Raw genomic sequence first — 14,430 nt, 5'->3', positions numbered from 1 at the left:
CAAGTCAATCAAAGTCCGCACTTTGGTCTCATACATGGATCCTATCTCAGATTTCATGGCCTCAAGCCATTTCGCGGAATCTGTGCTCATCATCGCTTCCTCATAGTTTGTAGGTTTGTCATGGTCAAGTAACATGATCTCCAGAACAGGATTACCTTACCACTCTGGTGCGGATCTCACTTTGTTTTACCTACAAGGTTCGGTAGTAACTTGATCTGAAGTTACATGATCATCATCACTAGCTTCCTCACTAATTGGTGTAGTAGTCACAGGAACAGATTTCTATGATGAACTACTTTCCAATAAGGGAGCAGGTACAGTTACCTCATCAAGTTCTACTTTCCTCCCACTCACTTCTTTCGAGAGAAACTCCTTCTCTAGAAAGGATCCATTATTAGCAACGAATGTTTTGCCTTCGGATCTATGATAGAAGGTGTACCCAACAGTTTCCTTTGGGTATTCTATGAAGATGCACTTCTTCGATTTGGGTTTGAGCTTATCAGGTTGAAAACCTTTTTCACATAAGCATCGCAACTCCAAACTTTAAGAAACGACAGCTTAGGTTTACTGCTAAACCATAGTTCATACGGTGTCGTCTCAATGGATTTAGATGGTGCCCTATTAAAGTGAATGCAGCTACCTCTAATGCATAACCCCAAAACGATAGTGGTAAATCGGTAAGATACATCATAGATCGCACCATATCAAATAAAGTGCGGTTACGATGTTCGGACACACCATAACGTTGTGGTGTTCCAGGTGGCATGAGCTGTGAAACTATTCCACATTGTTTTTAATTGAAGACCAAACTCGTAACTCAAATATTTATCTCCACGATCAGATCGCAAAAACTTTATTTTCTTGTTACGATGATTTTCCACTTCACTCTGAAATTCTTTGAACCTTTCAACTATTTCAGACTTATGTTTCATTAACTAGATATACCCATATCTGCTCAAATCATCTTGTGAAGGTCAGAAAATAACGATACTTGCCACGAGCATCAACACTCATTGGATCGCATACATCGGTATGTATTATTTCCAATAAGTCAGTAGCTCGTTCCATTGTTCAGGAGAACGGAGTTTTAGTCATCTTGCCCAAAAGGCATGGTTCGCAAGCATCAAATGATTCATAACCAAGTGATTCCGAAAATCCATCTTTCATGGAGTTTCTTCACGCGCTTTACACCAATATGACCCAAACGGCAGTGCCACAAATAAGTTGCACTATCATTAGTATCTTTATATCTTTTGGCATCAATTATTATGAATATGTCTATCACTACGATCGAGATCCAACAAACTATTTTCATTGGGTGTATGACCATTGAAGGTTTTATTCATGTAGACAGAACAACAATTGTTCTCTAACTTAAATGAATAACCGTATTGCAATAAACATGATCAAATCATATTCATGCTCAACGCAAACACCAAATAACACTTATTTAGGTTCAACACAAATCCCGAAAGTATAAGGAGTGTGCGATGATGATCATATCAATCTTGGAACCACTTCCAACACACATTGTCACTTCACCCTTAACTAGTCTCTGTTTATTCTGCAACTCCCGTTTCTAGTTACTAATCTTAGCAACCGAACAAGTATCAAATACTCAGGGGCTACTATAAACACTAGTAAGGCACACATCAATAACCTGTATATCAAATATACCCTTGTTCACTTTGCCATCCTTCTTATCTACCAAATATTCAGGGCATTTCCAGTGACCATTTCCTTTGCAGTGTAAGCACTCAGTTTCAGGCTTTGGTCCAGCTTGGAGCTTCTTCGCGGGAGTTACAACTTGCTTGTCATTCTACTTGAAGTTTCCTTTTCTTTCCCTTTGCCCTTTCCTTGAAACTAGTGGTCTTGTCAATCATCAACACTTGATGCTCTTTCTTGATTTCTACCTTCGTCGATTTCAACATCACGAAGAGCTCGGGAATCGTTTTCGTCATCCCTTGCATACTATAGTTCATCACGAAGTTCTAGTAACTTGGTGATGGTGACTAGAGAACTCTGTCAATCACTATCCTATCTGGAAGATTAACTCCCAGTTGATTCAAGCGATTGTAGTACCCAGACAATCTGAGCACATGCTCACTAGTTGAGCGATTCTCCTCCATCTTTTAGCTATAGAACTTGTTGGAGACTTCATATCTCTCAACTCGGGTATTTGCTTGAAATATTAACTTCAATTCCTGGAACATCTCATATGGTCCATGACGTTCAAAACGTCTTTGAAGTCCCGATTCTAAGCCGTTAAGCATGGTGCACTAAACTATCAAGTAGTCATCATATTGAGCTAGCCAAACGTTCATAACGTCTGATCTGCTCCTGCAATAGGTCTTTCACCTAGCGGTGCATTAAGGACATAATTCTTCTGTGCGGCAAAGAGGATAAACCTCAGATCATGGACCCAATCCGCATCATTGCTACTAACATCTTTCAACACAATTTTCTCTAGGAACATATCAAAATAAACATATGAAAGCAACAACGCGAGCTATTGATCTACAACATAATTTGCAAAATACTACCAGGACTAAGTTCATGATAAATTTTAGTTCAATTAATCATATTACTTAAGAACTCCCACTTAGACAGACATCTCTCTAGTCATCTAAGTGATCACGTGATCCAAATCAACTAAACCATAATCGATCATCACGTGAGATGGAGTAGTTTTCAATGGTGAACATCACTATGTTGATCATATCTACTATATGATTCACGCTCGACCTTTCGGTCTCCGTGTTCCGAGGCCATATCTGCATATGCTAGGCTCGTCAAGTTTAACCTGAGTATTCTGCGTGTGAAAAACTGGCTTGTACCCGTTGTAGATGGACGTAGAGCTTATCACACTCGATCATCACGTGGTGTCTGGGCACGACGAACTTTGGCAACGGTGCATACTCAGGGAGAACACTTCTTGATAATTTTAGTGAGAGATCATCTTAAAATGCTACCGTCAATCAAAGCAAAATAAGATGCATAAAGGATAAACATGACATGCAATCAATATAAGTGATATGATATGGCCATCATCATCTTGTGCTTGTGATCTCCATCTCCGAAGCACCGTTGTGATCACCATCATCACCGGCGAGACACCTTGATCTCCATCGTAGCATCATTGTCGTTTATGCCATCTATTGCTTCTATGACTATCGCTACCGCTTAGTGATAAAGTAAAGCAATTACAGGGCGTTTGCATTTCATACAATAAAGCGACAACCATATGGCTCCTGCCAGTTGCCGATAACTTCGGTTACAAAACATGATCATCTCATACAATAAAATATAGCATCACGTCTTGACCATATCACATCACAACATGCCCTGCAAAAACAAGTTAGACGTCCTCTACTTTGTTGTTGCAAGTTTTACGTGGCTGCTACGGGCTTAGCAAGAACCGTTCTTACCTATGCATCAAAACCACAACGCTAGTTCGTCAAGTTAGTGTTGTTTTAACCTTCGCAAGGACTGGGCGTAGCCACACTCGGTTCAACTAAAGTTGGAGAAACTGACACCCGCTAGCCACCTGTGTGCAAAGCACGTCGGTAGAACCAGTCTCGCGTAAGCGTACGCGTAATGTCGGTCCGGGCCGCTTCATCCAACAATACCGCCGAACCAAAGTATGACATGCTGGTAAGCAGTATGACTTGTATCGCCCACAACTCACTTGTGTTCTACTCGTGCATATAACATCAACGCATAAAACCTAGGCTCGGATGCCACTGTTGGGGAACGTAGTAATTTCAAAAAAATTCCTACGCACACGCAAGATCATGGTGATGGCATAGCAACAAGAGGGGAGAGTGTGTCCACGTACCCTCGTAGACCGTAAGCTGAAGCGTTATGACAACGCGGTTGATGTAGTCGTACGTCTTCAAGATCCGACCGATCCAAGCACCGAACGTACGGCACCTCCGTGTTCAGCACATGTTTAGCTCGATGACGTTCCCCGGGCTCCGATCCAGCAAAGCGTTAGGGATGAGTTCCATCAGCACGACGGCGTGGTGACGATGATGATGTTCTACCGGCGCAGGGCTTCGCCTAAACTCCGCGACGATATGACCGAGGTGGAATATGGTGGAGGGGGGCACCGCACACGGCTAAGGAACGATCCGTAGATCAACTTGTGTGTCTTAGGGGTGCCCCCTCCCCCGTATATAAAGGGGGAGAGGAGGAGGGGGCCGGCCAAGGGGAGAGGCGCGCCCTAGGGGGGCAATCCTACTCCCAGTAGGTTTGGCCCCCCTTTCCTATTAGGAGTAGGAGAGGGAAGGAAGAGAGGGGAGGGAAGAAGGAAAGGGGGGGCCGGCCCCCCTCCCAATTCGGATTGGGCTTGGGGGGGCGCGCCCCCTCCTTTGCTCCTTCTCCTTCCTTTCCACTAAGGCCCAATACGGTCCATATACTTACCGGGGGGTTCCGGTAACCTCCCGGAGCTCCGGTATAGTCCCAATCTCATCCGGAACCTTTCCGGTATCCAAATATATCCGTCCAATATATCAATCTTTATGTCTCGACCATTTCGAGACTCCTCGTCATGTCCGTGATCACATCACGGGACTCCAAACAAACTTCGGTACATCAAAACTTATAAACTCATAAGAAAACTGTCATCGTAACATTAAGCGTGCAGACCGGGTTCAAGAACTATGTAGACATGACCTAGAACTGTTTCTGATCAATAACCAATAGTGGAACCTGGATGTTCATATTGGTTCCTACATATTCTACGAAGATCTTTATCGGTCAAACTGCATAACAACATACGTTGTTCCCTTTGTCATCGATATGTTACTTGCCCGAGATTCGATCGTCGGTATCCAATACCTAGTTCAATCTCGCTACCGGCAAGTCTCTTTACTCGTTCCGTAATACATCATTTCGTAACTAACTCATTAGTTACAATGCTTGCAAGGCTTAAGTGATGTGTATTACCGAGAGGGCCCAGAGATACCTCTCCGACAATCGGAGTGACAAAACCTAATCCCGAATTATGCCAACTCAACATGTACCTTTGGAGACACCTGTAGAGCACCTTTATAATCACCCAGTTAAGTTGTGACGTTTGGTAGCACACAAAGTGTTACTCCGGTAAACGGGAGTTGCATAATCTCATAGTTGTAGGAACTTTGTATAAGTCATGAAGAAAGCAATAACAACATATTAGACGATCAAGTGCTAAGCTAACGGAATGGGTCAAGTCAATCACATCATTCTCCTAATGATGTGATCCCGTTAATCAAATGACAACTCATGTCTATGGTTAGGAAACATAACCATCTTTAATTAACGAGCTAGTCAAGTAGAGGCATACTAGTGACACTCTGTTTGTCTATGTATTCACACATGTATTATGTTTCCGGTTAATACAATTCTAGCATGAATAATAAACATTTATCATGAAATAAAGAAATAAATAATAACTTTATTATTGCCTCTAGGGCATATTTCCTTCACCGGTTAGTGGGACGAACCGGGACCAATGACCCTCGCTCCTGGCCCACCACCATTGGTCCCGGTTTGTGGCTCGAACCGGGACCAAAGGCTTCCCTTTAGTCCCGGTTCATGCCACAACCGGGACTAAAAGGTTGGTCCTCGTCGCGGCCAGAGTTTAGTCCCACCTCACCAACCGAAGGGGAATCAGACCGGTTTATAAGCCCCTCCCTCTCTGCCTTATTGAGCTCCTCTAAAAATGAAAATAGATGCCCTTATATAGGGAATTTAGCCTAAACTCATACGAATTTCTCTTGAAATTTGTTATGAATTTAAGTTGAATTTCCTCTATAAGCGCATCTATGCTCATTCTGAGTAGTTTTTTATATAGTTTTTTTTCTTTTCTGCTATATTTATTTTTTATTTTTATTTATGAGTTGTAATAAGTCATTAAAAATAAGCATATATGCTCATTTTTTAGTTAAGTTAATCGTAACTATTTTTTCTTCTATTTATTTTTGAATTGTAATAAGTCATTAATAATAAGCATCTATGCTCATTTTTTAGTAAAGTTAATCACAACTATTTTTTTTCTTTTTATTTCTGAGTTGTAATAAGTCATTAAAAATAAGCATCTATGCTCCTTTTTTAGTACAGTTAATCACAACTATTTTTTCTTCTATTCATTTTTGAGTAGTTTTTTATATTGTTTTTTTCTTTTCTGCTATATTTATTTTTTTCTTTTTATTTCTGAGTTGTAATAAGCCATTAAAAATAAGCATATATGCTTTAGTACAGTTAATCACAACTATTTTTTGCTTCTATTCATTTCTGAGTAGTTTTCTATATAGTTTTTTTTCTTTTCTGCTATATTTATTTTTTCTTTTTATTTCTGAGTTGTAATAAGTCATTAAAAATAAGCATCTATGCTCATTTTTTAGTACAGTTAATCACAACTATTTTTTGCTTCTATTCATTTCAGAGTAGTTTTTTATATAGTTTTTTCTCTATTCTGCTATATTTATTTTTTTATTTTTATTTCTGAGTTGTAATAAGTCATTAAAAATAAGCACCTATGCTCATTTTTAGTAAAGTTAATCACAACTATTTTTTCTTCTATTCATTTCTGAGTAGTTTTTTATATAGTTTTTTTCTTTTCTGCTATATTTATTTTTTAATTTTTATTTCTGAGTTGTAATAGTCATTAAAAATAAGCATATATGCTCCTTTTTTAGTACAGTTAATCACAACTATTAAAAATAAGTCATTAAAAATACAAAAGAGGCGCAATGCTCGTTAATTTGCTTCAAGCCTTTCGGAATAGTGTCAACTGCACTGCACATAGCTCTATGCAGTCTACCGTATTCCTCAAGGCTTGAAGCTAACCAATGTGCAGGAGCAATGAGCCTCTTTGTCATCGTCTCTGCACTCAGGGCTTATAAACAGCTGCGAGTGCCTCTCGCTTGGCGAGGTGGGACTAAAAAACAGCTGCATGAAGAAACAACAAAAAAACAGCTGCAGAAAATAAAAAAAGTAGTTAGACGGGTCCATTGGTATCGGTTCATGGTACCAACCGGTACCAATACCACTCTTTGGTCCCGGTTCATGGCACCAACCGGGATGAATGCCGCTCTTTAGTCCCGGTTGAAGCCACCAACCGGGACCAAAGGTCTTCGTTTCACGCCCTTTGGGCTGCTGAAAACAGGCCTTTGGTCCCGGTTGGTGGCACCAACCGGGACTAAAGGGGGCATTAGTCCCGGTTTGTGCCACGAACCGGGACCAAAGCCTTTGCTATATATACATCACTTAGCGCGACTTCGATCTCTCCTGCTCCACTCCCGTCGCCACGCGTCTCCCTTCACCTCGCCGTCGCAGCCCCGCCCCGACGGCGTCGCCGCCCCGCCCCGACGTCGTCGCTGTCCCGCCCCGCCCTGCCATGCCCCGACGCCGTCGCCGCCCCGCCCAGCCTCGCCACGCGTGCCGTCGCCGCCCGCGCGCCCCGTCCAGCCCGACCGCGCCGCCCCGATCGACGTCGCCGCCCCGGCCCGCGCCGCCTCGACGCCGTCGCCGCCCCGCTCCGCACCTCGCCGTCGCCGTCGCCGGTCGTACGTGAGCATTTTTTTATTTTTGTTAGATTTTTTAGATTTTTTTTGTAGTTCATAGATTTTTTTTGTTAGGTTTGATGTGAAGTAGATATGTAGTTCATAGATTTTTTTTGTTAGATTAGATTTTTTTTGTTAGATTGCATGTGTAGTAATTAATTTGTTCATATTATGTTATATTTTTTTGTTAGATTAATTAGATTTTTTTGTTAGATTAGATGTGTAGTAATTAATTTGTTCATATTATGTTAGATTTTTTTAATAGATTTTTTTGGTGATATTATTATTGAATATGCATGTTTGGTGATATTATTGTTAATAGATTTTTTTGGTGATATTTAGATTGTGTAATTAATTTTGTTCATAGAATTTTAATGATTTTTTTATCATAGTATTTAGAAAAAGGAAAAAAATAAGTAGTTTATATATAGTTGAACTAGCTAGTTGGTTTAATAAACTAATTTATTTTACTATATATAGAAGTAGTTTGTTTTTAGTAAGTACTACTTATTTATATTTATAGTAAGTGCTTAGTAGTTGAACTAGATAGTTGATTTAATTAATAAAACTACTTTTATTTAACTATATATAGAAGTAGTTCCCGCGTCGACGTCGGCGATGCCTATCCCGCATCCTCGTCGTCGTCGACTCGGCGGTGGAGGCCTGCTTGATCAGGGCCATGTTCGGGACTGGGCTCCACCGGGCTGGTATTGGGAGGTGCTACCTTTCGGGGGACGTAGGTTGGTGAGGAGGCAACCCGTTGTTGACCCGATCCTTGTTTGGTGGCGGTCGAGTGGGCCAGTGACGGTGGTGAGGCATCCGAACACCGCGGAGGTGGTACGTCACCGTGTCAGCGAGGAGGACGAGCACGTCCGTCGCTACATGGTTGCATTGGAGGGGAGGTTCGACAATATCTGGCAGGTTCTTCAGGGATCTCACTGGAGCTATGATCCTGTGATGGTTCCTTATCTTTGGGTGTCCACCGCCTGCGTCGATACCCGTCGGGCGCTATGGTTCTAGTTGTATTAGTGATAATATTCAACGATGTACGGACACCAAGAGATGATGTACTTTTGCTTATAATTATTGAATGCATGCTAATTTGAATACTATAGTTTATTTTATGATTTGGTTTTGCTTATTTTATGATTTGGTTTTGCTTATTGAATGCTCATATTGGATAAGTTCTCCTTCATTCCCGTGTGCTAAACAATTTGGTATAATAATGCATTCGGGAATGAAAGGAGGCCTACGTACATCGATCATCGATAGTCAACCCGTGATTAATAATAATGATCTAGTTTAATATTTGAATTATGAACGTAGGCCGGAAATGTCATACTCATCGGACGATGAAAACCGCTCGGGGGAGTGCGACTGGTGCCACGATGACCGAGATATCTGCGACAGGTTCAATGAGCTGGACGAAGATCGGCGCTTCAGCATTAAGCTCGAGGAGACCTGCGATGTTCATACGGTACGCAACGACGACAATAGTTTTTTTCGTAATTAAGCACGACTTCAACTATTTTAACGTGTATTTTTCATCTTTTCCAATTCGACTAGCTTATCCCATGCTTTGCAAGACGCTATGTCTTGGAGAGGATGGGTTTTGAAGACCATGAAAGTTTCGAAACCAAAAAAATATCCTAAGTACCCATCATGGTGTGGATTTTCAAGTAAAGTTGTATAATGCTCAGAGTGTAACCCATTTTGGTTGCAAAAATTGGGAAGCACTTTGCAAGATGTATGGTCTTGATGAGGGTATGCTTGTCACCATGGATCTTGGTGATCCTACAATCGAGCAAGAGAGACCTTCGATTTGGGTCCTTGTGGATACACCTCCAATTCTTCCCCCATGTGAGCTTAACATAGTTATTAAGTAATTTATAATGTTTATTTCGGACACGAATTTTTAGGACATGCCCCCACGCAAGGTCTTTATCTCGTGCGTCCGTAACGCGCCGTGATTCGCAGTTAAATTAGCGCCACTCCCCCCTCCGCAAATACCGCACAGTGTTTTGCTTTTTTTGTCTGCGAATACGCCGGCTTTACATCCTGGTAAGAGGGCCACGAGCATTTATGCTCGTACAAATACGCGCTTGTCGTTTTGTGGATACACCGGTGCGGCACTGGGGTAATAACTGCCCTGACGTTGGGCGCGTCGTCATTTAGCACGCATGCTAACGCTTCCACCGGTGCGGCACTATACATCTTCTTGAAGCCTCACGCTCACAGGGCCGCAGGCGGAGCAGAGGGGCATGGCTTCAGCTGAAGCAGGGGAATCCAGGTTAGTCCGTGAGGATCTATATGTGACTTTGTTTTAGCAGGAAGATAGTATTAGACGCCCTCTAACAGATCTCCCCCGCGCCCTCCTTACATAGCATGGCTGCGTTTGTGGCGGAAAGGAACGAATCTGTCTCCTCGTGGGGCATTTCTAACTACCCTGATTCCGCTGTTTTTGGCATCGATTCGGAGAGGCTGAGCGTCCTACGAGAGGTTGTCGAGGACGACCCCAGCGGCGGATTCGCTGATTTGTTGGATTCTGTCGACGTTAGGACAGAAACAAACACCACGGATCTAGAGGAGAATAGGGCTTCGAGGATGGATAATAGATACGCGTCCCTTGATGACAAAGTCGGGTGGGTTACAAGGTAATTACTTGCTACCAGAAGTTATCAACTGCGTCCAAGTCACTCTGATTAATCATACAGTCTCGTTTTCTTTGCTGGTTTCAGGAACAGGAGGGTTGCAGTGCCAGACGAGAGAGCAACAAGTGCTGACAGGGTGACAGCCCTGGAAACAGCACTGACAGGATTTGCTGAAAGGAAAACAGACACCGTAGTGACGCCATCAGTTGGACTGACGTTCGATTCTATAAACGAGGCCTACGATTTTTACAATCTTTATTCCTGGGAGACAGGGTTTGGCATAAGATACGCAAAGAGCAGAACCAATGTAAAAGGCACGAGATGCATGCAGGAGTTCGTGTGTTGCTGCTCGGTGAGTAACCACCATGTAATTGATTCGTGCTCTTTGATGTTTACAAATTTTAATCTTCGTTACGAAACAGGGCAAGCCAAAAGAGGCGAACTCAACATCATCACGTTGTCAATGCCAAGCTATGATAAGACTTTTGCGGACAGAGGACAATGGATGGTACATCAACGAATTCAGGTCAAACCACAATCACCAGATGTTAAATACATGTGCTGAGAAGCTGCATTTCCCTTTGCATAGGCATATCGACAAATATACAAGAGAGCTAGTATCTCAGCTTAGAGAGAACAATGTGAACCTGAGCAAAGTTTACAACATTCTTGCAACTTTTTTTGGGAGGGTTGAAAATGTGCCATTCACCAAAAGGTGCCTGAGGACACTGTGTGGCAAGCTGAGCAGGGAGCAGGCCGACGACGATGTACGGAAGACGATGGCAATTTTTTCAGAGATGAAAGTACAAGACAGCGATTTCACCTACAATGTTCAGGTGGATGAAGAAAGTAGAATACGCACTCTCATGTGGACGAATGGGCGTAGCAAAAAGCAGTACCACCATTTTGGCGATGTGGTGACGTTCGACACCACATACAAGACTAATCTGTACGATATGCCATTCGGTATTTTTGTTGGCGTGAATAACCACTTTCAAAGCGTGTTGTATGCTGGTGTGCTCATGCGAGACGAGACGGTCGACACTTTCAAATGGATTTTTGATGAGTTTGTTAAGATGATGGGAGGAAAAAGACCAATTACCATTTTGACAGGTAAATAACAATGCATCTGATCTAGCAATTCAAGCTGTGTACAGATGGATAATTAACTTGTGCACCATTCCGTGCAGACCAAGCCAGGGCAATGGAGGTCGCTATTGCGGACGTATATCCAGATGCGACACACAGATGGTGCAAGTGGCACATCCTCAAGAAGGCCAAAGAGAGCCTGGGGTCTAATTACACCAAGAAGTCTGATTTCAGGGCAGAATTTCACAAGCTGGTTCACGAAATGCTCACTATCGAGGAGTTTGAGGACGGGTGGGCAGCGTTGCTTGAGAAGTATTCACTGAAGAATAACACATACCTGATGCAAATTTACAAGACAAGACAGAAATGGGCCAAGCCATACTTTGCAGGGAAATTCTGTGCGAGGCAAACCAGCACCGGGAGGAGTGAGAGCGCAAATCACATGTTGAAATAGTATGTTCCACCTTCTTGCTCAATGAATCTGTTTGTAAAACAGTACAACAAGCTGCAGTTTGACCGTGAGCAAGAAGAGGGGTACCAGGAAAAACGAACTAGGCTGGTATGGTATATTGCACAGACTATGAGCACACCTAGCAAAATTTCCCAAGGGATTTAACTGACGACTTTGTTCTCTCTTGTTATTCCTTTCTCGCAGAGTGGAGCTGTCTTGAAGGCCAACACCCCACTTGAAGTGCATGCTAGCAAAATGTACACAAGAAAGATGTTTGAGATTTTCGGGGGAATATTGTACGAATCCGGAAGCTATGATGTAGAAGAGATCATACCAAAAAAGAAATACGTAGTAACACATGTGAAAGCTGAAAAGCGAGAAAAATGGTTCAAATGCCGCTACGAGGTCAATGTCTCTGACAATCTGGGATATTTCTCCTGCATATGCGGACTTTTCGAGCACATGGGGATGGTTTGCTGTCACTCGCTGCAGGTTAGTGGTGGTGGCAATGCCACACGCATGTAGCCTCATACGTAGGTTTGTTCCTCGTGTGTATGTAGCGTCACCTGCTGTCTGGGCAATGCACCTTCTGATATAATGTGTTCTTCACAGGTCATGAATGTCCTCCGGCTTAAGGAGATTCCCTCCAGGCACATCCTGAAGAGATGGAGCATACACGGGAGAGACAATCTGCCAGATCATCTTAAGCATTATCAACAAGACATGGGGCCGCCAGACGCGCCAACTTATAGACATTCTGCTCTGTACATCACTGCCCTGGAAGTGGTTAAAATGGGTGACAGAAATCTAGAATCATACAAATTCATGTTGGATGGCTTGGTGGATCTGCGGGAGAGAGGAGCAGAAATTAGCACACCAAATGATGGACTAGGCATTGCCGAGCAGCAGGTTTCGAAGACTGGAGTTGATGGTGGTTCGAACAAGAAAACAAAATCTTGTAAGGCGGCGTGCTCTGTTAGGAGTGTTGAAGGGAATCACATGACCATCGGAGGAGCGACATCGGTGTCAGTTCATCCACCGCCAAGCCAGTGCCAGGAGTGTACAGCATCCCAAGGACTGGCATCAGAAGGATCTTGTGCAAATGCAGGTAGCTACAATTCGGACTTCTCTGAAACTGCATCGAGGCTTGCTGTCAGTTAGGACGAAAATCTGCTTGCGTCGGAGAGGGACAAGAAATGTGGCAGGCCAACAACAAGCAGGGACAAGGCTCCATATGAGAAGGGGAGCAACAAAAGATCAAGGTTCTGCTCGATTTGCAGGGGCAAAGGGCACAAGTCGAGCACCTGCCCCGATCGTGGTGACGCCCCTAAGAAGGAAAGGAAAGTTGGCACATGCAGCAAGTGTGGGTTGCCTGGGCATAGGAAAACTACGTGCAGCAAGCCATTGGTGTCGTCGATGCCTGGCGTTCCTCCGTCTCATTAGATTGCACGAACGTTTGTCTGAATTTCCGCCCTGTATTTGGCTGTTGTCTTAATAACTGTTTTCGTACCGGGTCGTCCTAAAAATGTATCTCAGTAACTTGACTTGCATAATTTTTTTCCGAACGCACTTGATGGAACTTGCTTTAGCTACGGATTGTTATTTTGCCAACATGTTGTATCTGTCCATGCACGCAAAACGCAAATGCACCGGCCAGCCGTGAGTTGGTGCGCCCTGGGTAATTTTGAAAATGATGCACGGTGGAGTAAATGAAGCATTTACGCTGCCTGCTACGTGGGGTCTGAAATTTTCAAAATTCAAACATGTCGAGCTGCCTGCTATCCGCCCAGGAGCCTATATATACACATACGGCATGGGCTGGAGGGGCGCACGAAGCATCATGTCGAGCTCGTCTTCAGCTGGTTTGGAGGAAGGAGGTAGCACCGAAACAATTCAGGTGCTCGTTTGCATCTTTGTTGCTTCTTTCAGCGCCAACATTTCCCCCCCCCCCCCCCCCCCTACTCATGCCTTTCTGTCTTTTCATGTATTACAGCATGAGGTGCGTCAAGTTAGTACAGAAGGATAGTTTGCGCGACAGGCAGTCACACCAGCTAAGAAGGATGTAAGCTTTCCGCTCATTCCATTTTCATCGAACGTACTGCTGTAGTTCGTGAACTCTCACTCAAGGGATGCGAGGGAATGGCTGGTTTCAGTGTAAAGCGTGCCCCGAAGACGTCGGAGGTGATGCTGAAGACGGCGTGGCAGCCGAATATGCAGAACTTTACGATTTAACTGAAGGGTGGGGCGAGAACGATCCTGCTGAATGTGCAGAGCTGGTGGAGAAGATAGAAGTTGAACATGCTGGGAAACGACTGTTCGAAGCCGTAGTATACAGGTGTCCTTGGGCTTCATGGGACGACGACGACGAAGTTGACAGCGTTGCATGTAAAAGGCCGAAACTGTATTGAGGCCCAATGGGCCTGCGCTGGTGTTCGGTTTGCATGTGCCGAGATGTATGCTGCTTGAGTTGGTCTGAAAAAAAGTTGTATGGCGTTGTTAAGAGAGGGGAATAAATGAATTTTGGGGTTGATTCTAGATCACATTCTTAGCTTGTTTGTGAATGAGAGCGTGGTGATCTCCTTGACATGCTAAGAATAGCAAATGGTAAGGATTATGAATGGAAGTGTGTTGCATGCAAGTTGAGGCTTTTTAGAACAAAAAACAAGATGGACATTTGAAGGTTTTGAAA

At 43.5% G+C, this 14,430-nt stretch overlaps 1 protein-coding gene across 3 annotated transcripts; it reads left to right on the top strand.

Annotated features, from left to right (window-relative positions):
• The first annotated feature begins 9,723 nt into the window (after positions 1–9,723).
• Positions 9,724–13,333, top strand: LOC123110494 (protein FAR1-RELATED SEQUENCE 5). Of its 3 annotated transcripts, XM_044531026.1 has the most exons (8): positions 9,724–9,840; positions 9,935–10,204; positions 10,289–10,553; positions 10,624–10,709; positions 10,791–11,314; positions 11,392–11,849; positions 11,946–12,233; positions 12,354–13,333. In XM_044531026.1, the coding sequence occupies exons 1-6, from the start codon at positions 9,812–9,814 to the stop codon at positions 11,742–11,744; spliced, it is 1,527 nt and encodes a 508-aa protein (XP_044386961.1). In that variant the 5' UTR covers positions 9,724–9,811; the 3' UTR covers positions 11,745–11,849; positions 11,946–12,233; positions 12,354–13,333. The 3 variants fall into 3 exon arrangements, with proteins under 3 accessions (XP_044386961.1, XP_044386960.1, XP_044386962.1); XM_044531025.1 differs by having other exon boundaries at positions 10,624–11,314; XM_044531027.1 differs by lacking the exon at positions 9,935–10,204 and having other exon boundaries at positions 9,744–9,840; positions 10,624–11,314.
• The last annotated feature ends 1,097 nt before the right edge of the window (positions 13,334–14,430 follow it).

The sequence above is a fragment of the Triticum aestivum genome, chromosome 5B (assembly GCF_018294505.1).
Source record: "Triticum aestivum cultivar Chinese Spring chromosome 5B, IWGSC CS RefSeq v2.1, whole genome shotgun sequence".
Taxonomy (NCBI): domain Eukaryota; kingdom Viridiplantae; phylum Streptophyta; class Magnoliopsida; order Poales; family Poaceae; genus Triticum; species Triticum aestivum.
The sequence above is the reverse complement of the archived record's forward strand: the minus strand, read 5'-3'. Positions and strand labels throughout refer to the sequence as shown.